The following is a 23,949-nucleotide window of genomic DNA, read 5'->3' on the forward strand; positions in this document are numbered from 1 at the left end:
TGGACCTCATTCACAGAGTTGTCCCTAAGCCACTGTTGTGTTGTCTTGGTTGTGTGCTTGGGGTCATTGTCCTGTTGGAAGGTGAACCTTCAGCTCAGTCTGAGGTCCAGAGTGCTCTGGACCAGGTTTTCATTACGGATATCTGTATTTTTCTGCATTCAGCTTTCCAGGATACATTAAATACAGGTTATGTTTAATCTATGGCAGTTTGACACTTGATTTCTAATGTAAAATCTTCCTGAAGTAAAACCAGTTGAGAATCACTCAAAGGTACAGACCGGAACAGTCTGGCCTCACTGTCGTGCATCTACAGTATATGTTAACTGTTAATAATCATAGGACATTAATTCAAAAGCTCACACAGCTGATGTTATTTTTCATTTAGCCAATTGAACATATAAACTAACATGCTTTAGTTATATAACATTTTTATCATGTTTATAATTCTGTTTATAATAATTCTGTTAGCTTTCTTATTTTTTCTATTTATTTTATTTTCAAAAGGGAGACTTTTTTTTACACATACTTCAATAAAATAAATGGTTTCAATTATAATAAAGTGTTTGCTCAAAATAAATAAACCTGTTTTACTGATAATAGTAATTGTGTAATACCGTATACTGTGATACCATGAAACCGTGATATTTTCTGGGACGGTTCTCATACCGTGAAAATCTCATACCGTTGCAACCCTACGTATCACTGTAGAAAATATGGATTAAAACACTGAAGTCATGGATTGGGTTATTGCTGCCTTTATGCTTTTTGTAGCATTTTTTGACACCCATTCGCTTGTATTGTATGGATCTACAGAGCTGAAATATTCTTCTAAAAATCTTAATTTGTGTTCTGCCGAAGAGAGAAAGTCATACACATCTGGGATTTTATTACACTAAAATCATATTAACAATTTTGATGTACAGATTGAGGCTATACTTTTGATTATAAGCGTTTCACTGTAACTGCGATTTTGCTTATTTTTGTATTTATTTTTTGTGGAAAACAAAATGCTGTATATTCTAAGATTAAAGGGATAGTTCACTCAAAAAAAAATTAAAAATAAAAAAAATCTAATTTACTCACCCTCATGCCATCCCAGATTTATAATAATGTTTTCTGCAGAACACAAAGATTTTTTAGAAGAATATTTCAGCTCTGTAGGTCCATACAATGCAAGTGAATGGTGACCAAAATGTTGAAGCTCCAACAAGCAAATAAAAGTGGCATAAAAGTAATCCGTACGACTCCAGTGTTTAAACGCATATCTTCAAAAGCGATATGATTGTTGTGGGTGAGAAACAGATCAATATTTAAATCCTTTTCCCTGCCCAGTACGTGGCAATATGCAGAAAGAATGTGAAACGCCAAGAATAATGTGAAAGTGAAAGTTGAGATTGAAATTAGAAAAGTACTTAAATATTTATGTTTCTAACCCATATCTATTCTGAAGATATAGATTTAACCACTGGAGTCGTATGGATTACTTTTATGCTGCTATTGGAGCTTCAAAAATTTGGTACCCATTCACTTGCATTGTGAAGACCAAAAGAGCTGAGAAATTCTTCTAAAAATCTTTGTGTCCCGCTGAAGAAAGAAAGGCACATCCGGGATGACATATGGGTGAGTAAATGATGAGAATCTTCATTTTTTTGGGTGAACTATTCATTCAACTTAAATTGAACCCAAAACATTCCTGTAGTAGGATTTATAGCTGCCTATTCTTTAAACCACCGGCAGGTGGCGACATTCCCTCACTTATTCAGTTTCTGGGAGCGGCACTATACGTGACAAAACGCTCACAGCATTGTTGCTGCACTGGAACCAAGGAGCGATTCCACAATCTTAAACATAGGAGCGCGCAAACAACAACAGGATTTAAAACCTTATGACTTTTCTAAAGTAAATAAAACTACCCACAAATAGTGCAATTTACAATTTAATAGCCATAATCTTAATTTAAATAATAAGTGCATTTAGAAATCACTTTGACATTGCACTGGAGGACTGAGGCATTAGATGGGGAAATCACTTATTTTTATTTACTAATAAATTGCATCATATTTAGAACTGAGCTTATATCAGGATGATAATTATTAGAGGAAATTGAAACATTTTCCAGTGTAGTTGTTCTAGGATAAAATTGCAAATAATTTCAGGGGGCCTTTAATCTACTTTTCTAGTACTTATTTTTTACTTTTGTTAATGTGCACTATTCATTAGCCTATCAGATAATTGGAATGAAGAGATTGTGATGTGTTTACCAGGTAAGGGAGTGAGCAACTGACACCGCAGCCATAGCAACGCGACTGCTGTAGTAGCATAGTAGTCCATTAGTGACATTGGGAAGAGGTGCAAAGGACTACATCCTACTGCCCACGTCTGCGCTTTCGCAATCTGACTGCGTTAGGGTTCATCTCTAAGCAATACCATCATGGACGAGGTGGAGGACGGCGATGAAGACCACAAAGAGACTCACAGGTGCGACATGCTTGACTCTTCCTCCAGAAGAATGAAGAATTTAACACCAGGAGGGGGAGCAACAGCAGGGGCGCGCAGGAACTCCAACAACAATGATCTCCGCGTAGCGCACGACAAGGACTTCGCCTCTGTCTTGTGTAAAGGCGCCACGGAATCCGCGTTCCTCCTGTGCCAGGGAGATGTCTCCGGCTTTTGCGCCCCGGTCACCAGGGGTGGCGTGGACAAGTCCTCTGGAGCAGCCGCGTTTGAAGGAGAGGATGGCACCGGACGGAGATGCGTAATCAACGGAGATTGCAGAAGAGCCGCGAGCTTGTCCTCGACCCTCTCTAAACAGGAGAAGCAGACAGGTGGAGGTGGTCACTCCACCACCGCCAGCATGGATGGCTCGGTCACTCCTTTAGCACAGGGGCCAGGGGCTGAGACGGCGAGTTTAGGGGCCCCAACCTCCAATGTTCCCAACGAGAAGGACTCGAGAGTTGCCTTCACAAACGCGCCGAGCAGAAAGTCGTCCTCACCTGCCCACGGAGCGACCCCGAACCAGCAGACAGGGAATTCTGCCAGCTTTCCCAAGTTTGAGGATGGACAGATCATGGCAGACGATGGGGAATCAAGAGACAATCAAACTTACATGCAGAGACAGTTCAGTTCCATGCTACAGCCCGGGGTTAATAAATTCTCCCTGCGTATGTTTGGGAGCCAAAAGGCAGTGGAGAAGGAGCAAGAACGGGTCAAATCGGCCGGCAATTGGATTATTCATCCTTACAGTGATTTCAGGTATGTTTAAGTTGAGTGAAGTCAATGGAGATTGCACAAGACTGAATGTTAAGCATACACATTATCAATAGTAATGATTCGTGGGTGTAAGAACTTTCTCTAATATTTGGGCCAGTTTGACAGCTGAACTAAAGCTGTCATGGTTCGTGTCATCAGGTGTGTTTTAAACCATGATAACAGGACAGGACAGTTTTCCCAATATTAAGGAATTATCATTCTGGCATCTCTGGATAAAAGAATGAATGCAATTCAGAATGGAATAAAACTTGCCTATCACAAGTACAAATATTTTCCAGATGGAAACTATTTGCATTTCTCTCTTTAGCAATACCTTTCCCCGATAGCACACATGCATCACCCAGATGTCTATTTGATGTGTGTGTGTTTACATCTGGAATGTTTTTAGTTTTTTTAGGTTGTTTGATCATCTGCACTACATCTGCAAGATGTTTCCTCTCAGACGTCAAGAAGACATTCAGCAGATGTCTTTGAGATGTTTATGATTTAGGATGATTGTAAATCTGATCCTTTTAAGATGTTTATCAGATGGTAATTCGATTGTGATGCTTTACAGATGAAAAGATCTAAACCGGACATCTTGGAGACATACGTGTGCTATCTGGGTTAGGATTTGTTCAATGCCTAAAGGTTTTGTTCATGCATTCCTAGATAGCAAACGTATGTCTCCGAGATGTATGATTAGATCTTTACATCTGGAAAGCATCAAATTCTTATAAACATCTGCTAAACACAAACGTCTCAAAGACATCTGCTGAATGTCTTATAGACATCCATGTGGAAACATCATCTAGGCGTATTGCAGATTAGAGGAAAACCTAAAAAATAAATACACCTTCCAGATGTAAACACACACGTTAAATAGACGTCTGGTTGATGTACTTTAAAACAATAAGTGAAGTATCTCGTCATCAGAACTGACCCCTGATAGCACACATGCATCACCCAGACGTCTGTATGATGTATGTGTTAATGTCTATAAGACGTTTCCTCTCGGACGTCATTAAGACATTCAGCAGATGTCTTTGAGATGTTTGATTTAATATAATGCTTTCCAGATGAAGATATCTAAAACAGACAGATCAGACCTGACTTTTACCAGTTGTTTACATGCGCAGTAAAACCATTTAATATTAATTATTTTAAACCATAATCAAGTCGTATATGTCAAAAATGCACATGAACTGTAGAATGCAAATGTTGTTCTCCAGGCAATCACTTCTCTTGCTCCTCTGTGGTCTATATTAACATTTTTCCCTAGACACAGAACAAAGATGGCGTTCCTTTACATACCTTGACAAACAGGTTGATTTTCATTAGTCCAACAAAGCCTATTTTTATAGGATTATTAGCCTACTACCTGAATTCACGAAGCTGCTAATGCACTTTCAATTGGATACACAGTTGAACAATGTTTTAATTGGAATATTTTATATATGTAAAAAGGCAACAACAAAAAAGCCACAACACAACAGAAAACAAAACAATGGAAATAAACCACAACAAAACAGAAGTCACAGCACAATGGAAATAAGCCACAACAGAAATAAACCACTGCACAACAGAAAAGGCACAACACAATGACAACAAGCCTCAAAACAACAATACAATGAAAATAAACTGCAACACAACAGAAAAACAACACCACACCAGAAACAAACCATATCATAACACAATTAAACCACAACATAACATAAAATAAATTGTTCAACATTTTTTATTTTCTGTAAATTTTGTTGTCTTGTGGCTTATTACATTGTGTTGTGGTTTAATTTAGTTGTGCTGTGGTTTATTTCCATTGTGTTTTCAACTTTTGTTTGCTTTGCACTCCTGGGCCACCAAAGGCTCAGGTTATTTATAGGGTGTATCCCTGTCTCAGTGTGCACAAGGACTGAATCTCATTTCATTATTGTAAGGGTGTGCCTGTTATAGTGAATCCAATTTGTCAATGAAATATCTGAATAGTTCCCAAAATACGTTGTCATATAAATATAAAAAAATGCATCAAAATGTGCCAAATTATGAATCCATTCATATGACCCTGCCTTGAGGACTGCTGTGACAATTTATTATTGCTCTGAAACCACTTTTATTTTATAACACGATATGAGTTGACTTTATTTCAGATGTTGCACCTGAGACATTTAAATGCCTGTTTTTTTTTTTGTTTGTTTTTTTTTTAGATAATAGTTATAAAAATAATATTCAGAATTCTGTGACATTCTCACTTCAGGCTTTAAGTCACCCATGCAGTCATAACACAAGTTCTATTATTTTAGTCATTTCAATATAATTTAAGTAAAAAAATAATGTTGAATGCACTTGTTCATGCACATATAATCTATGTAGGTTCTACTGGGATTTCACAATGCTTATGTTTATGGTGGGCAACTTGATTATCATCCCTGTGGGCATCACCTTCTTCAAGGAGGAGACCTCCACTCCCTGGATTATCTTCAATGTAGTGTCTGACACTTTCTTCCTCATGGACCTGGTACTGAACTTTCGTACAGGCATAGTCTATGAAGAAAACACAGAGATAATACTGGACCCTGAAAAGATCAAGAAGAAGTACCTGAAGTCGTGGTTTGTGGTGGACTTTGTCTCATCCATCCCGGTGGATTATATCTTTCTCATCGTAGAGAAAGGCATCGACTCGGAGGTTTACAAGACGGCAAGGGCGTTGCGGATTGTGCGTTTCACCAAGATCCTCAGTCTACTGCGACTTCTTAGACTGTCCAGACTCATTCGCTACATCCATCAATGGGAGGAGGTAAGACGGACAATTTTACGGTTTGTCTTTATAGTTGAAGTCAAACAGGATCTGTTTGAAGAGTGCTATCCCTTAATCACACCGGTGTGATTCTCACACTTCTACCATTATTAAAAGGGTGTTTCTTCAACTTTGTCCAGTTTCATGTGTCAGGGGTTGATTTAAGAAAAAATTAAAAAAGAAAACAAGATTTCAACTTTTTTCTTATAATATATATTTGAATATATTGGCCTCCTAGATTTGCCTTGAGGCTCTCTCCAGACACTTCTGAAGCCACCCTGAGCACCCTGAGTCAAACCATGGCCCCGGACTGACGGCAAAACATTAGTCCCTCACCTCAAACCATAGGTGTAGATTTAGGTAGGGATGATAGGGACATGTCCCTACCAAATTTCAGAAAATTGGAAATGTCCCAACCAAAATTTGGGCAGTTTTACCACACAGAAAATACTTTAACTTTACTATGTTTTTCATTTTCCTTTTATAAACTATTTAAGTCCTTAGTAAAATTATTCATGGGAAATGATTGTCCTACCTCTTCTGAAACAGCTCATAAATGGTGTTGTCACATGGCACCTGTTACTTTTCTCAGTGCTGTGCAGGACGCACCAATTACATTCATTTGTAAGATTAAAAAGAAAATAATTTTCTGGCGATTACAGGGACAGATTTGCAGTGGGGTTTTATGTCCAATCCTTGAAATTAAAAGATTTTTACAAAATGTTTACCAACATTTAGAATTTTATGCTTGCAATATGTCCCTACCAACATTCAAACCAAACCTACACCCATATCTCAAACATTCAAGTGTCCCACCAAAGACTGCATGCTAATACCATCCCGGTGTAAAAAAACAGTTTAACTTTGCTTTATAGAAAAGTGCTTAAAGTTGAAGAAACACTGAAAAATGCCATATATAAAAGTCCAACATTTAACAGTTTGCAGAACAATAAGTCCCCAAAACTGTTATTTAGCTGTTGATGTCCAGTTTCTTGTCTTTCTTGCAGAGCGTGATCAATGATTCTCTTCATTGATTGCCAATGCTGATTTCCAGGTGTTTTGTTGTGGGTGACTAATTAGGCTCAAAGGCTAATTAACATAGCCCAGAGTTAGTAACCATCACAAATGGTAATAACAGCAACTGATTGACCACAATGGCAAAAACAGTTCAGTGTATTAGCATTGAAACCGACATTTTAAAATACCAGCTTTTATGAACATTTGAGATGACTTGAAGACCAGCTGTTCAAAGTGACAGCAATGTGACGATATGTCTTAGTTAAGCATATTCCAATGATTCACTTATGTTTTTTCACTAAATGTCACAATTATGCTCCTGATTACACAGTGGTAATGTGAGCCAGGCAAGGTCCTCAATTACTGAATCAACATTGCAAAGCAGCAGTGTCGCATACACTCGGCACTGTGTTTGGCCTCCTTATTGCTCTTGATTCCTTAGGCAGGGACATGGAGATTACGGTTACTTCCAGGTTGTAAAACCAATCTGTCAATGATAATGTAAACTAAGTATTAGTTTAATAGTACCTGCTATAAAGTGAGTTAATTAAAGCTGAGATTATTTTTCATATTCAGCAATCAAGTATTCATGATTAATTCGGCAATCACTGGGAAAACCCACATTTTAAAAACATTAGCTTATAATTTTTCAATGTTAAAATAATTTCTCCTGGTGCAAAGAGAACTTTAAGTGCTTCCACAATGTCTTAAGAGCACTGAACCTGATCAAAGAGACTTGCTGTAGATGCCGTGATTGGAAACAGACCAAGAACTGCAGAGTGACAATGATATGTTAAACAAACATAATGTTTCTCTTTAAAAATTATTCTCCAGTCAGTTTTATGTTTTGTGTTGTCTCGTTTTAAAGATCATGTAAATTGTGCTGCTTTTACTCAAGCTAGAAAAAACAACCCATGCCATCTTCGATCTTAACAACTTGAGCCAATGTTATGTCTCCGCTTCATCTTCTTCTATCGCTGTTTTTGGCCTAGTTGCTATTTAGGGCACTTGGCTTTTCTCAGGTGTGACAAGCCTTGTTACTGTTATGGGAAGAGAGTGTCAGTGCTGTCTCGCAGAACTACACAAGACATTATCTTGGACTGGCGCCAGATCACTCTCCAATATCAGTCTTCTGCACTTTGTAACCACAAACAAACGGTACACACACCGCTGTCTCCTAGAGACAAATTCTCAGGTCTCTAGTTTTTATCAATCCTTCTAGAAAGAACATGGTATCTGTTTGGCACAACGCTTTCATCATTCGCAAACATGCTCGTATCACCTTGACCTGGCAGACACCGATATTGAATCTAATTGAGACAGGTTGAGTAGTTTTAGGATGACCATACCTATTACATAAAGCTTTGGAAAAGATGTCCAGATGTTGACTCGTACAAATCTAGAGGTCACAAAATAATCAACAGATCAAAAGGGTTTTGAAACAATTGCTTGTTAGAGGAATCCCTCCAAAATTAAAAAGATAAACTCCTTGTAATTTACCCTTTTCTAAGCTCTGCCCCCCCCCCTCCTCGGTTACTGTTGCTTACTCTCGCTTTATAGAACATCCCATAACAATGAAAGGGAGATTGACCACACAAATCCATTTTCGTTTGAACCTTCAGTTTTCAGTTTCCTAACGTCATTGTTTACCAAAGTATGTGAATATGGAGATAGTTTTCAGTTGAGAAAAACATTTAAATGTAAATAAGAGGCATAAACGTAATGAAATTAAAGAGGTTTCAAACGTATTAGTGTGGACATGGCCTGAAAAGCTCTGCCGTTTTTCTTCAAAGAAACATGAAGAAAATATTTTTTTATTATAAAGAGAAAAAAAGATGGTGTGTTTCCTCACTGGCTATTTTGTGTCTCTGTTATAAGTGACCGACAAGTAGGTTTTACCATATTTTTTGGATAATTTCTATAAAATATAATCTAAAAATATAAAGTTGGGTTTAGTTGCCCTTAAAGGATTTTTGTTGGGTGAACTTTTCCTTAAAATGTTCTGACTTGGCCTAGAGATTCCTGTTGCACGGTGCTACTCAAGTGTAATGTTGCTTTTATTTCAACTGACAGATTTTTCACATGACCTATGACCTGGCCAGCGCAGTTATGCGCATAATCAATCTCATTGGCATGATGTTGCTGCTGTGCCACTGGGACGGCTGTCTGCAGTTCCTGGTGCCCATGTTGCAGGACTTCCCTTCGGACTGTTGGGTGTCCCTGAACAAGATGGTGGTAAGTCTTGCCGTCTTAAAGCGTGGTCACATTTAACTTTACATAGCAAATTTCTGTGAGTGAAATACAGTCATCTAAATGGTAATCCACATGATTGTGAATTCCACACTACATACTTCAAAGAATTACCACTCCTGGATTTCATGTGGTGTTCAAGTTTGGTGAATTCAGACAGTTTATCCACCCTTGAAAATAATATATGAATTGCATTATATAGCAAAATGTCAAACCAAGTGGCATTTATTTTAAAGAAACACAGCTGAAGCACACTTTTAAATAATTTGTATTGTCATTGTCCAAAACAGTGTGACACCATTGGATGACAACTTGTAGTTCAGTTCTGTACGCAGTACGGAAATTCGGTTTTACATTTATGAATTTGGCAGGTGCGTTTTTCCAAAGAGACTTACATTGCATTCAAGGCTCCAACTTCAGAGGTTTGTGTGTTCCCTGAGAATTTAATAAGAGCTTGGATTTGCTAATACCATGCTCCACCAGTTGGGCTAAAACGGGAGTGAATTTTCGGGAGTGAATTTGGTTGGAGAATGTAGGCTAGTTGTCAACCTCGTAAATCTCTCAGTGGGCTTCATTCATGAAACACAAGGAGAACACATTTTTGCGTAAATTGTCATATTTATGAAAGTTTTCGTATTTACAAAATGTTAATTGGTACGACCAAAATCTACACCTGTTGCTGACTATGCATAAATCGTGCATATGACATCTAAATGTTTTGTGCACGTAAATGCACATGTGCCCTATTTACAATATTTGGAATTTTCTAACAAACACATTTAAGCTACAAACATCAGCGTTTGTGAATCTGGCTGAACGTTTCCAGGGAGGTCGGTTTCATGTGCACATTTTTCCCAAATTACCTCTATATTTAAAAAAGTTTAATGAATGTGGCATGCATCCATGTGTACAGAACAGGATTATGAGCTAATAATTGGAATTACAAACACACTGATTCAACATTTTTGTCAGATTAGGCTGCATCCACACTAATATGTTTTAATATATTTAATGTATTTGATTTTGTATGGTTACTTCTCTCATCCACACTGGAACATTGGGGAGCAGACTCTGTCATCTGCTTGTCGTAGGCATTTACACCCACCCCTCCATCAATTCCCGCCATAATCCATCTGCTCTAGAACTTCACCCTACCGTTTAGTCTAGTCTGAAGTTAAGACATTGTTTGGACATTTGATACAATGATGTGGACAATAACCAATTACTTGCTTGACAAAAGTCTACAGTGTCAATCAACTTCCACTAGATGTATGATTTTTCTTGGGTCATTTGGGGATTCACATTTTGGCACAAAGCCAATCAGAAAACCAGATGTTGGCATGTTGTGTGAAGCTCTGTGGCTTTTAGTCCATGTCTTTTAGCTTTGAAGGCATCTACATGCTAGTGTGCTGCTATAAGTTGTCAAAGAGCAAATATTGACATTTACAGTTTTCAGACTTTCTCTTCAGCAAAAACTGACTAAAAATATCAATGTCTCATCCTGCACTACACCGATTTTGGCAAATCTAATGCCCTTTAGAATGAGAGTCACTTCTCCTAACACCACCTGCCACCAACTATCAAGTAGGTTCATGTTTGTGATGTGAAAAACTCAACTTAAAACTAAACGTATTAAATATATCAATCCAGGACAGGAAACTGCTCATTGGGACTTTCGACTGGTTGTTTGGATTGGTTGATAATAATTTTTGCCCAGTAGGGTTACCAACTGTACCATTTTAGCTGGGACGTCCTATATTTCGTCCAAAATTAATACTTCCTACACAATGTTCAAATGGCAAAATGTCCCGTATTGAAGGAATCATGTCCTGAAGTGCCAAAATCCTCAAGGGGGACCACTTCTCTACCCCGGGTCTGGCGACGAAATATCCGGCATTGAAGCGCTCATAATGCTCAGTGCTCAAGCATACTGTATTCTCACAATGAAAAGTTAGCAACCCTATCTCCCACTTTCGTATGAAAAGTGAACAGATTTTTTATTTAATTGAATTTACAAATGAAACCTAAGAAATCATGTTTCTACAGGAGAAATTAATAACTCATCAGCTGTTCTAATAAGTGCAGATTATTTGGCGTTTCCCTGCCTGTTAATTTTTTTCCACGCTCTCTAGGCAACATGTTCTCACTTGTCAAAAACCATGTGACATGGGAACAGATTATTCATTGGCTTTTGTACTGCAATAGCTTTGAGTGCAGTCATTGTAGTCGCTGCCAGTGCTAACGAAAAATATAAGACCCAGCGTTAAATGATCTGTCACTTTATTTCAAGTGTCCGCCTGGTCACACAACAGGCCCTACTTTGCACAGTAATGAAGCCTCTGAGTCACTCTCACTCAGGTGTTGTTAAGCTTCAACAATGGTGCTATCAAAAACTAGATCATTTACCAAAAATTCAAAAAAGTTTCAGATAAAGGGACAAATATACCAGTGCTTAAAGGACTAGTTCACCCAAAAAAATAAATTCTGTTATAATTTTTTCACTGTTAAGTTGTAGTAAATATTCAATGTCTATTTAGAGGACCAGAACTAACTGTTGTAAAAAGTATCATCATATGTACTCTCCTTTGTCGGTTTAGAAGAATTTCATTTAGAAAACTTAAAGGTGTGTAGTGAGAGCATATGGAGATCCAAATCAAAACAAACTAGCTTGTAGTCAGGGCTGGGGAGTAATGAAATACATGTAACAGGATTATGTATATAAAATACAAAATATAAGTAACTGTATTCCACTACAGTTACAATTTAAATAATTGGTCATTAGAATACAGTTACATTCAAAAAGTATTTTGATTACTGAAGAGATTACTTTGCATTTTATTGTCATTTGTTTCATGTAATATTTAGTCCTTTCAGATGGAAAACATTTATACATATAAATGATCCGAAGTGCATTTGAACAGCGGTGAAACACTTTCTTATGATGTGTTACATTCATACGAGCAGACAGAGAAGTACGTTTGAAGTAAGTTTGGAGCAGAAGAAATAGAAATAAACCTTTTGTAAATTGTCAGCTTTATGCTAAGCTAAAATGCTATTTCTAGCCATTTTACATGCACATGTTACCAGACATGATCATATTTATTTATCAAGAAAATTCACGTTGGAGTGATCTTTGATATTAGGGCAAAAATCATATTTTTGATAATAATTTTTTTATTGTTTTCCTGTAAAAATATCTAAAAAATCCTTAAAACAAGATCAATTTGATTGATCTTGTTTTAAAAACAACACTGCATAAGATATTTAGGTTTTTCAGAGAATTTATTTTTAACATGTGTATTACTATACTGACAGAATTTTTATAGTCAAAACAAGTGAAAAAAATCTACCAGTGCTGAAGAAGTAATCCAAAGTATTAAGAATACGTTACTGACCTTGGGTAATCTAATGAAATACATTACAAATTACATTTTACAGCATGTATTCTGTAATCTGTAGTGGAATACATTTCAAAAGTTACCCTCCCAACCCTGCTTGTAGTTGCATTCACCCTGGGTGCAGAATGCCCAGCACAAGAAAAACAATTTATGTGTGTCTTTTGCAGTGGAAGGAAAAACATCTGAGACCACCAATGCAAAGACTCATCAATACAGCACCAAAATCAAATTAAAGTTCTATTTAGACTCACATAAATGTATTACAGCTTTTTTAACGGTAATTCACCTGCCGCTGTGTTTGCAGCCTCTGATAGATCAATGCACTGAAATACAAGCCTTTGATCCCCCTTTTGATCCAGCTGTGCCCTGTGATCCATGACCTAGCACTGTCAAATCCATCCATGCACTGACTGAATCCTAAATATAGCTTGTGCAATTCACAGGTATAAGCACACATGTCAGTTTTTCAAGGGTCTTGCATGTCATCCATGGGGTAGGTGGGTCTTTCTAGAGTATCATTTTTGCCAAAATTCGGGACATCCCACCTAAAATGGGACAGTTGGCAACCTTAGTAAAAAGGCATGAAGTGATTAAGTGTAAATATCTTTATAGAGTCAATAAGTATCTACCCTGATCTACACTGTCCACTGTAAAAGACCCTTAAACAGAGAGATCTGAATAAAACAAGCAATGCCACATGAAACCTTTATGTATTTTCAGCTAATTTGCACTAGCTTTATTTATTTCAATACCTCAGCCAGCCGTCTTGTGTATTAGAGTAATGGACAGTGAATGTCAGGATAATTTTTCCCTTGGCCAGTAGCTGCGATAAAGTGTTGTTAATAGTTTTTCAAGGAAAAGCCTTACAGCAACTAGCATATACTATGCAAGATTAGCATGGTTCGAGGGTGTAAGGCAAGCTGTGCAATTGTCTAGTTAAGGCTCTAGTTAATGCTCTTAACACACTTTTAATGCGTGTTACTCGCCCCCACAAGCATAAAGAAGAATAAGAGATAACTTAATTTGGAAGCTTGACTAGCATTTAGCATTCTTCAAAACATGCTAGCAGCACTACAGTGCATACTTGTTCAAACAGATTACACAGAAGTAAACATTTCTCTTTTCTCATAAAAGCAGGGTCAAGGGGAAAAAATATTTTTGAAAAACTATTTATCTTTTTGGTGACAAATTCTAGCAGTGACTGAATGTAGCGCACATGATAGTGTGTTGAATGGTGATTGTTTTGATGCATAAGGATGGCCTTTAAATGGTTTAATGCACTCATTTGCATACTGACCTCTGTAAGCATGCCACTGCCAAGCGACTCTTTGTACTTACAGCTTGTTGGTGTTCATATAGCATGTGAGCATTTACAAGTATCAAACTGATCTCCATTTCTCCTTTAAATTTTAAACAACAGAATCAGTCTCACCGTTGAAAGTGCGACTCGGATCTATCTCACGATGTAAATAAACAATAAAGGTCTTAATTACATGAGTTTTTATCCCAGCTGGAGAAAAGGGTTCATCTTAAACCTGCCTGGTTTGCTGGTCTAAGATGGTTTAAGCTGGGCTAATATGGTCTTCTTCACTGGTCTATCAGCCTGACAAGATGAAAGTTACCCTTCTTAACCCCTTTAAAACCAGCAAACTGATCTTCCAGGCTGAAAGACCAGCTAAGACCAGACAAACTGATTAGGCTGGTTTAAGATTACATTTTTTCCCTAGCAGGGTTGCCATTCAGATCTCATGATGGTTCATATAGGTGACAATAGAGGCAGTTTCGGGTATTATTTCGATGTTCTATTGTTTACCTGCATGCTTAGTGAAATATTCCAGTTAACTTAAAATAGATTTGTTGTTCTTGTCTGTGTTCCTGTTGCTCATCTGGTAGAGCATGGTGTTAGCAATGCCAAGATCATGGGTTTGATTCCCAGGACTGATAAAATGTACACACTGAATGCACCGTAAGTCACTTTGGATAAAAGTGCATAAATGTCAAATGTAAGTATGGTAAGTGTAAGTTTCAGAAAGTTGAGATGCATGTAAAGAGGCTCAAAGAAAGTAGACATGCTTGTAAACAAAGCTATCTTACACACTGCATACCTTCTGCAAAACCAAATCTTTGCAGTAACCCGACTCAAGGGTTAGACTCCAAACCATGTCTTGGCTTTTTGTTTTCCATCTGTATATAACATAGAGTGTGCACTGCACACAACATGCCTATTGATGATATCAATCCAGTGGATCCTGCCCTGACAGAAGCTGGAGACTCAAAAACTTTGCCATAGTGACTTGAAAAGGGCTACCTCCTTTCCAACCCCAGCAAGCCACTTCTTATCTCATCTCCTCCACATAGTAATTCCACTGATTACACATCAACCTCTTTCATTACCACCGCCGACTCACCCTGCTTCGTCATTCAAAGTCAGCCGCAGCCTCCTTGACTTTATCTCTTTGATTCAGAATTTTCATAGCCTTGTCTAAACCCTGCTCGAAGAGAATGCAAATCAGGTTAAGCACATTTCACAGGCACCCATCAGGTTAATCCTGGACAATCAGTCACTTATGAATAGAGACTAGGCACCTCGGTGCAGCAGCTGAAGTCTCATGCAGATACCTGTGAGGGTAGGAAAGACTTTAAAACATGTGCCCAGCTGAGCAATAAACAGCCTGTGCTCATTAGCTGCCTTTAAATGGCAAGAGAGTGAATTGAATTATGAAACTATCACAGGTTCATAGCACATCCATCAAACATATTTTGGAAGACGCTAGTCATTCAGACTCATAGTCAGGAATTTGACTGATGTGTATCCCATGGTTGGCACTAGGGGTGGGCTTCCAGGACTTTAGCCCCTAATATTTTTGGATGTTTTTTTTTATCAACCGGCCTATTTTACATCTGTTTATGTTTGTCACTAAATAAATTATTCAGACCTGTAATTCCTCTCTATATATGGGACAGTTTTAAAAGCCAGACATTTGACCACTAGCCTAAAGTCTGGCTTATTCTGCAACAAAGTGAAAACACTTGTTGAATTTCTGAACAGTTTCCCTCCATTCAGGCATGATACATTTATATTTCAGATACATAAAGATGAAAACTAAGCAGAATATACATTAATGCTCAAGGAATTTGCAAAAGTTTAGACACGATACTAACAACTTGCAGTTCTTGCAGTCCATTCATAAACCTCACAAACTTCTGCAAATCCAGCAACTACAATTTGTTTTCTTAGAGGTACTCCTTTTAACAAACTGTTAACTTCTAAACAAACCTAAAAACTCTCTGTGAACCAATGATGTAAAATTGTAAGATGTACACGATATGCATCAGGCTTTGGAAAGCTGAAATTGACTGTTGGTATTTTTAGCTACCACATTGTAGAGTAATCTATATACAATGATAAAAATGAACAGCCTCTGGATGGTTAACACTATGGTTTTGGGACCAATTTTGCCATCTGATACTTGGATTGTAAATGGTTCCTCTTGTCGTAGTGCCAAATAAGCAATCTTTGATCGTGTAGTGACATATTCAAAGAATCTTAGCCTCAAACAAAGAGTCACAGTTGTGTAGTGTGACTACTCCTATGATGGCCAGATTACATTAAACATCAAGTCAGTGCTGTCAATCAGGAAGATTGGGACCAATGTCTTGGCTACATTGATTATCATACAGTGTGACAAAATTTTGCACACAGTGCCATGGCCTTTTCCCAAGATCTCAATGGTATCATATTGTACAATCTGACAAGCAACAATCGTAAAGCACCGTAAAAATCATATAGTGCAACTGGTTTATAGTTAGTGGGACCTTTTTAGTCTTTGCTCCAGTAATGTTTAAAGACTTACTTATTCACAATGACATTTAACATGAACATTTATTATAAAGTCATATTGCAATAATTTATCAAATAATGGCCTCATATGTGCCGACAGAGGTCTTGGCTAAGCTCGGAATATCCACAAACCCTTGAACCATCCTGATGCACCCCTCCTGAGCCAAGCTTTTGACACAAGTATTAGCATGCTAAAGTGAGTGTATCTTGTCCTCATAAAGTGTAATTTTTTGCCTCCCACTTTGCAGAATGACTCATGGAGTGAGCTGTATTCGTTTGCCCTGTTTAAAGCCATGAGCCATATGCTGTGTATTGGGTACGGACGCCAGGCCCCTGAGAGTATGTCTGATATCTGGTTGACCATGCTGAGTATGATTGTGGGAGCCACCTGCTACGCCATGTTCATTGGCCATGCCACTGCCCTCATACAGTCGTTGGACTCTTCCCGTCGCCAGTACCAGGAAAAGGTGAGTGACACAAACACACACACACACACTGCAGCACCTGCAGATGACCTTCTTATGTGTCAACGTTTATTTGATCTTGCAAGATCAAAGTCGGTATTGATCGTCTGTTTGAGATTCTAGGTGTTCTCTGTGCAATCTGGTCTCCCTCTCATCTGATCAGTTGTTAGCCCCTCCCACTTCTGTAATTCGGCCCTCTTTGATTTCTAATCATGGCATCTGGTGTTTGGAAACCCTAGTTTGCAACAGGTATCTTGTTGTCATTGACAGTTTGGTTTAATGTCATAGGTCTGCATTGTTTCCATTGAGTGCAGACCACTGCACTGTTTTTCTTTCCGGAAATTAGAGAATAGTTTTTTTTTACATATTGAATTGTGACAAATTCAGTAAAAAACATGGTTTGGGGAGACTTTAGTTCTAGAAATGTGAGGTATATGGTCACCTAAGTAAAAAGGCTGGCATGTTCTTACATTATTGGAGAGTCCCTTGGGGCTGACAGTCAGTTCACAATAAAGATATGACAGTGAGATAGACAAGTCAGATAAAAGGGCGAGAGATTGTTCTCTTCTACAGGAAATAGGGCATTGCCGTTAGATGTGGTATAAACAATGTAAGACAATGAGAAGTCACAGGCAAGTCCTAATGTTCTGCATCAATGTTCAGAAATCAGCATCAGCTATACAACTTTGAAAAATTGCATGCATGCTTGTATTGTTAGCTCATTTCAAGGGAATGTGTGCCACTAGTGGTAGCAAATGGAACTGCCAAAAATAATAGTTTCTAAACGGGTTTACCAAACTCGCATTTCCAAAACGGTAGGGGATGTGTCATATACAATATATTTAAGCGTAAAGTGCTACCTGAGATGTTAGGGTTAGGTGTAGGGTAAGGGTTGGGTTATAGTTTTTCAGAACAAATCAGGTAGTGCTGTCCTGATGAATATTACCGAATCGTATAATCAGGCATCACTTTACTCATGAATATAAATGACTCTCCACCATGGTATGTTTAGGAAATTTGCTTCCCAAACAGTCTGACTGACCCTTCCACCCACCCTAAGTCTCCCTTTGTTTGGACAAACAGATAGTCATGCTCTAAAACCATGCCATTGGCTCAGCCTGAAATTGGAAATCACAATAGAGCCAAATTGATTACACTTTCCTGGAAGTCAACCTATAAATGGCATACTGATGGTTGTCTCTGTACATTAAACTAAATTACAGTGAAAAGTATTTTAGCAATTAGTTCTTTAAGCTCAACATTTTAAGGCACATCTTCCTCCTAACTATTATTATCAAGATGAGAATTGGATTTCTAATTTAACTTTACATATATTATGATAACATTTGAAGGAATGGTGTAATGTAGTGCATCACAAAGGAACTGTCATTGGAGCTCATCAAATCTCGCCTTAGGTGACAGACATTCCTCTTCATTAATCATTAGCTACAGAGCTGCTTACTGCCAGATAACAGCGGCGTAACGGTAGCAGGGGAGTAGAATGTGCTAAAGAGCCCCACCAAAGCCATTCTTTGCAAAAGATAAATGATACATGGGAAGCCGCTTGTGGATGTGCCACTCATGATCCAGAATAAACATGTATTGTTGCCTTGTGCTAAAACACACATTGAAGTTGATTAGGGAGTAGTTCATGATTGCTGAGGTGGAATGGAAGTCATGGATTGCTGTATTAGACTATATGGACAAAAGTACTGTATGTGGAAACGCAAACACAACACCTCCAGTTCAGACACAAGAGCTTCAGTGAGGTCAGGCACATAAGTTGGGGAATGGGATATGGCTTGCAGTCTGTTTCCAATTTATCACAAAAATGTTTAGTGGGGTTCAGGTCTGGACTTCGTGCAGGACAGTCTTCAACACCAAATTTGTGCTGCAAAGTTTGAAACACACAATTCCCAAATGTCATAGTAGCATTAAGGCTTTACTGAAACTAAGGGGCCTTGCCAAACCTGTCAATTAGTAGGGGATGTCCACACACTTTTGGCCCTGATAAACAAACTGTGCAATGTCCCAGAGTACCTCCCCCATCGTACCAACACATGTCCGTCTCTCCTTTTGAGTGAAAACCAAAGGATTGCCAGACAAAGACAGATGAAAGGGACATAAGCCATTATGGAACATTACATAATGAGCATTACATTACTTATCTTTGACTTTCAAGCACCTGTTTAGGTTCAGCCTCTAACAAATTATAGAGTAGAACGACACTGGTCTTGGATCAGTTTTCCATCAGCTGTACCCTAGGGAGTTGTGGTTGTACATTTAGGCCTGCTAAGATGTTCTGATCCAGTTGTATCAATCGACTATTAAACACCACTGTGTCTGCTCCGATCTGTACTTTAGAACATTGAACGCTAAGGGTCTGTTCCAAAACATAGTGAGCTACATCACTGTCTCCTTCCTACATAGGCAGCTGTTTTCTCTTGCAGCATCTTTACTGAAATGATGCCTCCATAGAGAGTGATTTTGATCTCACATCATTCAAATAGCGCTCCTCTTGCATAGCGCGCAAGACTCTATTCACAACTGATTTCAACACAGGGACACGAGAACACAATCCTCTAATGAGCATAAAGAAGCACAGCACACACACATTTTGGGTAAATAGTCTGGTTTATAATATTAAACTGTTATTTATCGATACTTTTCAGTATTGAATGGATTATAAGTATATTTATAATCTTATTTTCTCTTGCTTCATCTGCCATCTTTGATTTCTTTTTCCACTGAGATCATCACAGTGCATTCTGGGATCACAAGGATACTTACGATGATACCTTAGAATTTGGCCAAAATGAAATAGGAGGCAGCATATTTAAAATATCTACCTTTTGGAACAGCCTGGAGCGTGCCTATGATGTCTTAAAATGCTGCTTCTTGAGAACACTCACTAGGTTTTTGGAAAAGACCCATTCTCTCCATCATGACAATAAATAGACTTCTAATACTGGCATGTACAAAAACCACTTGATATGAGGCTACATTCACACAGCAGCAGAATTCGGTTTTTAGTCCCATTTTAGAGTGCTAAATACAGTTCACAAATTTTCTGTCGGTCTGCTCTGTTTTCAGCATCTTGCACAGGAGTGGTGTCAAGTTAAACAGAACTTACACTTTTAAAAACTCAAAACACCTGCATTTTATTTATTGTGCTGCATCTAGCGCAACACAAATGCTGGGCACTTTTGAGAGTTTACTCACTGTTCAAACAAGAATGACAGCTTTTACAACCAAACTTACTCCCATTAATTTTAAGGACTTAGTAGGCATTCATTTGCATTGTTTTTTCAAATGTTTTTCTATTTAAATAAGCTATAGATGGATATTTTTAACCATTACTATGCGTCTTACTGTTTTTTTGTGCCTCACACAGCAGAGCAGTGTTTTTACATGCCGTGTCATGTTAAAATAAACGTCAGATTTGAACATTTGTCTCGAAACCCTTGCATTCATGTTTATTAAATAACATGCCAACTGTGATTTTTATTTTTTTTTAAAGATGTTTTCGAAGTCATTCCTGTTAGCTGTAATATGTACAGGATCATTCGAAAGTCACACTTGTTGTCTTTAGAGAAATTTACACCTTGTAATTTTAATAGTTTTGGGGCCGGATTAACGAAAATCTTCAAAAGAAAAAAAAACCTTCTTTAGAAGTTATACATATTCAGGAATATGATTTCGGAATACAAAAAAATTCATAATTTCTTTACGTTCGAAAATAGTAGTTTTGAATAGTTTTTATTGTTAAGAATATTTTGTGAATCCGGCCCCTGATCTTTGTGTTAATGGTAAAGTTTTGCACTACAGAAAATATCATGAGACTATAGGGCTGTAGAGGTCTCACATTATACGATAAACCATCATAATCCCAGTTTGCCCAGGACACTTATGGTTTAACTGTATCTGCCGATAGGATTGATATACGGTTCACAGGAATCAGGCTTTCATACCCTCTCCTTGGTGACCATGCTGACCTTGATGCTTTGGCAGATGGTCATGGGAGATATATCATCCCTTTATGCCATTGAAGATCAACTGCATGCCCCTGTGGAAAAACCCCCATAGGATTTCATGCAGTAAACACATGCTCTATAATATATTACACAATTCCATTTATCCATTATAAATGAATTGCTTGTTTTCATGTGTTTATGCGATCTTTGTCATTCCCCCATCTGGCAAAAGTGATTCTGTCACAAATTTGAATTGAAACCAAATAAAAATTTCAAAAATTGCTATTAGTTGCTATGCAACTAATAATACCGATTAAACAAATATCGGAAACCATTTTTTAGATAGCAATCTTGTGTAAGCTAATATTTAGTGAAACATCTGGGAGTCTTAAAAAAGTAATAGATCAAATCCAGTGTGTATAAACCAGTCAGTCCGTTCATATTGAAGGGCAAAGATGATTATCTTTCATATATTACGCAACATGGCATCACTCTTTGTTTGATGACTCGTGTTTGGAAGCTTAATCTGGTTAATCTGATATACCTGTTCAAAGGATTCAGTGTAGGTCACCAGATGCATAGCTTATTTTGTTGTCGCTATGCTAATGCTAGCTCTGTCCTGTCACTGCAGATTCATGTAGGTTTCTATCTTATTCCTCTCTCTTTCTAGTCCTCGTTCCTGGTCTTTGTTTTTTTCTTGTCTTTCTGGTCTTTATTGTCTTTCTTTCAAGTCTTTCTAACCTTTTTTCTGGTCTATCGTTCTCATCTTTATTGTCTTACTAGTCTTTTTTCTGATCTTATACTGTTTTGTCATTATTGTCTCACAACTCGTTCTTTTATTTATTGTCTTTCCATTCTTTTTCTGTTCTTTCTCGTATTTCTATTATTTTTTTTCTAGTCTCTTTAGTCTATCTTGTGATTTTTTTGTGTCTTGTCTTTTTTTCTGGTTTTTCTTTTATTGTCATGTCATTCTTTGTCGTCTCGCTGGTCTTTCCCTCAGGTCAGTCTTTTTTTGTTGTCTTTTTTGTCTTTCTCACCATTTTTTCCTCATTTCTTTTGCCTAGACTCACTCTGATCCTGAGGTGTATGAAGCTTAGCTAGATCTAACAGACTAATGGGCCTAGGGAGAGTAAGGATATGTTAGGGAACAAAAAGACAAGGAAGCCCTGTCCTGACTATAAACAGGCAGCTTCCTCAGCTGTAGCCCTTTTACACAAACCAGCCCAGGGTTTGGCACAATTAAAAGTTTCCCGAAGTGTTTTCAATGTTAATACACAGACCTTGGCCATACGTAATAGGAGGCTCAAACATTGATTGCAATAAGGTCCAAGAAAAAGGTCCCACTTTTAAGTTTAGCTGTTTGTCTCACTTCAAGGCTGATTGAATGAACTGAAGAGAGTAGAAAATGTATCAAAAGTGACAAAGTGTGACTTACAGAGAGTTTGTAAAGCTAGACAAGACAGACAGGGATTTTTTGTGGTGGCCAAATGTTAGTGTGCATTAGGATGCTTCAGGTACTTTCCTGTACTATTGAGTGGTTAATTATAGTTTTATCCATGGTAACCATGGACAGACACACTGCTTTTGCCCTTATTATTTTATTAAATTGTGGGGGGAGAAGAATTGCAGCCACTGAAAGCGCTGTTTATTTGGATGCATGGTCTTTGTTGCATGCATGGTCTACGTTGTTTTAGCACCCAGTTCACTTAATGAATTATGCAATTCAAGCAACTGCACAAACACTCCTATAAAATCTGAGTGGAACACAAATTTGGCTATTCTCCATAATTGAATGATCATAATGTGTACAAACATGTTTCTTAAGTGAAATTCATTTAGAGTACCATCTTTCCATGTACAGTAGTAGTGTGAGGTTAATTGTGCCCGATAAATTATGAAACATTTTGTGAATACAGCGCAAGGAGGCATGTTTTAAACTGAAAAATGTACAATTTAAATAAATAAACTAATTGAATATGGTGCAGTGCTATGTCAGCACATGGTTAAACTGGATTGCGGGTGGTTAGTGAATAGGATGCAGGTTTTTGTGCTGAAATATTGTGCACAAAAGTTGTGCAGCTATTCAGTAAATTTGCCCCTTTGTGTTGTAAAACAAGGTGAACATGGAAATGGATACAGGGCGTGTTGGGACCTCCCTGGTTATTTAATTCAGTTAGTTGCGATTGTATAATTCTCTTATCCGATCATAATTAATTAAGATTGAATGAGTTTAGGATTTGGGGCGGATTACAGAACAAAAGATTTTCATGAAATGGGTTTACGAGAGGGATTTCCACTCTGAGCTAATAAAAGTCAGTCACTTCACTTCCCATGATTTCCCACCCACTGCCAAAGGGACGATGAGTAACGGTGTGCATGTTAACACACATGTGACATAGTGTCTATTGTATATAGCACGTCTGTGTCTGATAGGAAGTATAAGCTTTATTTGGGAACACAATAAGTCTGTATATGTTAACAATTAGTTAATGCATTAGGTAGCATGAGCTAACGATGATCAATCATTTTTAACAGCATTTATTTACAGTATGTTGGTTGATGTTAATTTAGAAATATACTACTGTTAATTGTTAGTTAAGATTAGTTTTAATTCAACTTTATTTTAATTAAACATTAAACTTTTCATGTTCAATCAAAAAATGTTTTTTTTTTTTTTTTTATGTTAAAGGGATAGTTGGAGTGGTGTTGGCGTACCACCATTGTGTCTTTGAGCAAGGCGCTTAACTCCAGGTTGTTCCGGGGGGATTATCCCTGTAATAATTGCACTGTAATGGATAAAAGTGTCTGCCAAATGCATAAATGTAAATGTAAATGTAGTTCACCCCAAAAAATATTATACAAATATTATAACATCATGCCATGTAAAACAGACAGCACCTGTTCGTAACCAGTGCAACAGACTGTACGTGTTAGAAGCTCCAAGAATTGAACTAAGGCATGT

The 23,949-nt window shown here is 37.7% G+C and overlaps 1 protein-coding gene across 1 annotated transcript in view; it reads left to right on the forward strand.

Moving 5' to 3' along the window:
- The first annotated feature begins 2,427 nt into the window (after positions 1-2,427).
- Positions 2,428-23,949, forward strand: part of LOC127639756 (potassium/sodium hyperpolarization-activated cyclic nucleotide-gated channel 1-like) — a 30,724-nt gene continuing 9,202 nt past the window's right edge. The window contains exons 1-4 of the mRNA XM_052121967.1: positions 2,428-3,252; positions 5,620-6,043; positions 9,134-9,295; positions 16,798-17,016. Of these exons, the coding sequence (XP_051977927.1) occupies positions 2,432-3,252; positions 5,620-6,043; positions 9,134-9,295; positions 16,798-17,016 (1,626 nt within the window). The 5' untranslated portion in view covers positions 2,428-2,431. The remainder of the gene's footprint in view (positions 3,253-5,619; positions 6,044-9,133; positions 9,296-16,797; positions 17,017-23,949) is intronic.

The sequence above is a fragment of the Xyrauchen texanus genome, chromosome 48 (genome assembly GCF_025860055.1).
Source record: "Xyrauchen texanus isolate HMW12.3.18 chromosome 48, RBS_HiC_50CHRs, whole genome shotgun sequence".
Lineage (NCBI taxonomy): Eukaryota > Metazoa > Chordata > Actinopteri > Cypriniformes > Catostomidae > Xyrauchen > Xyrauchen texanus.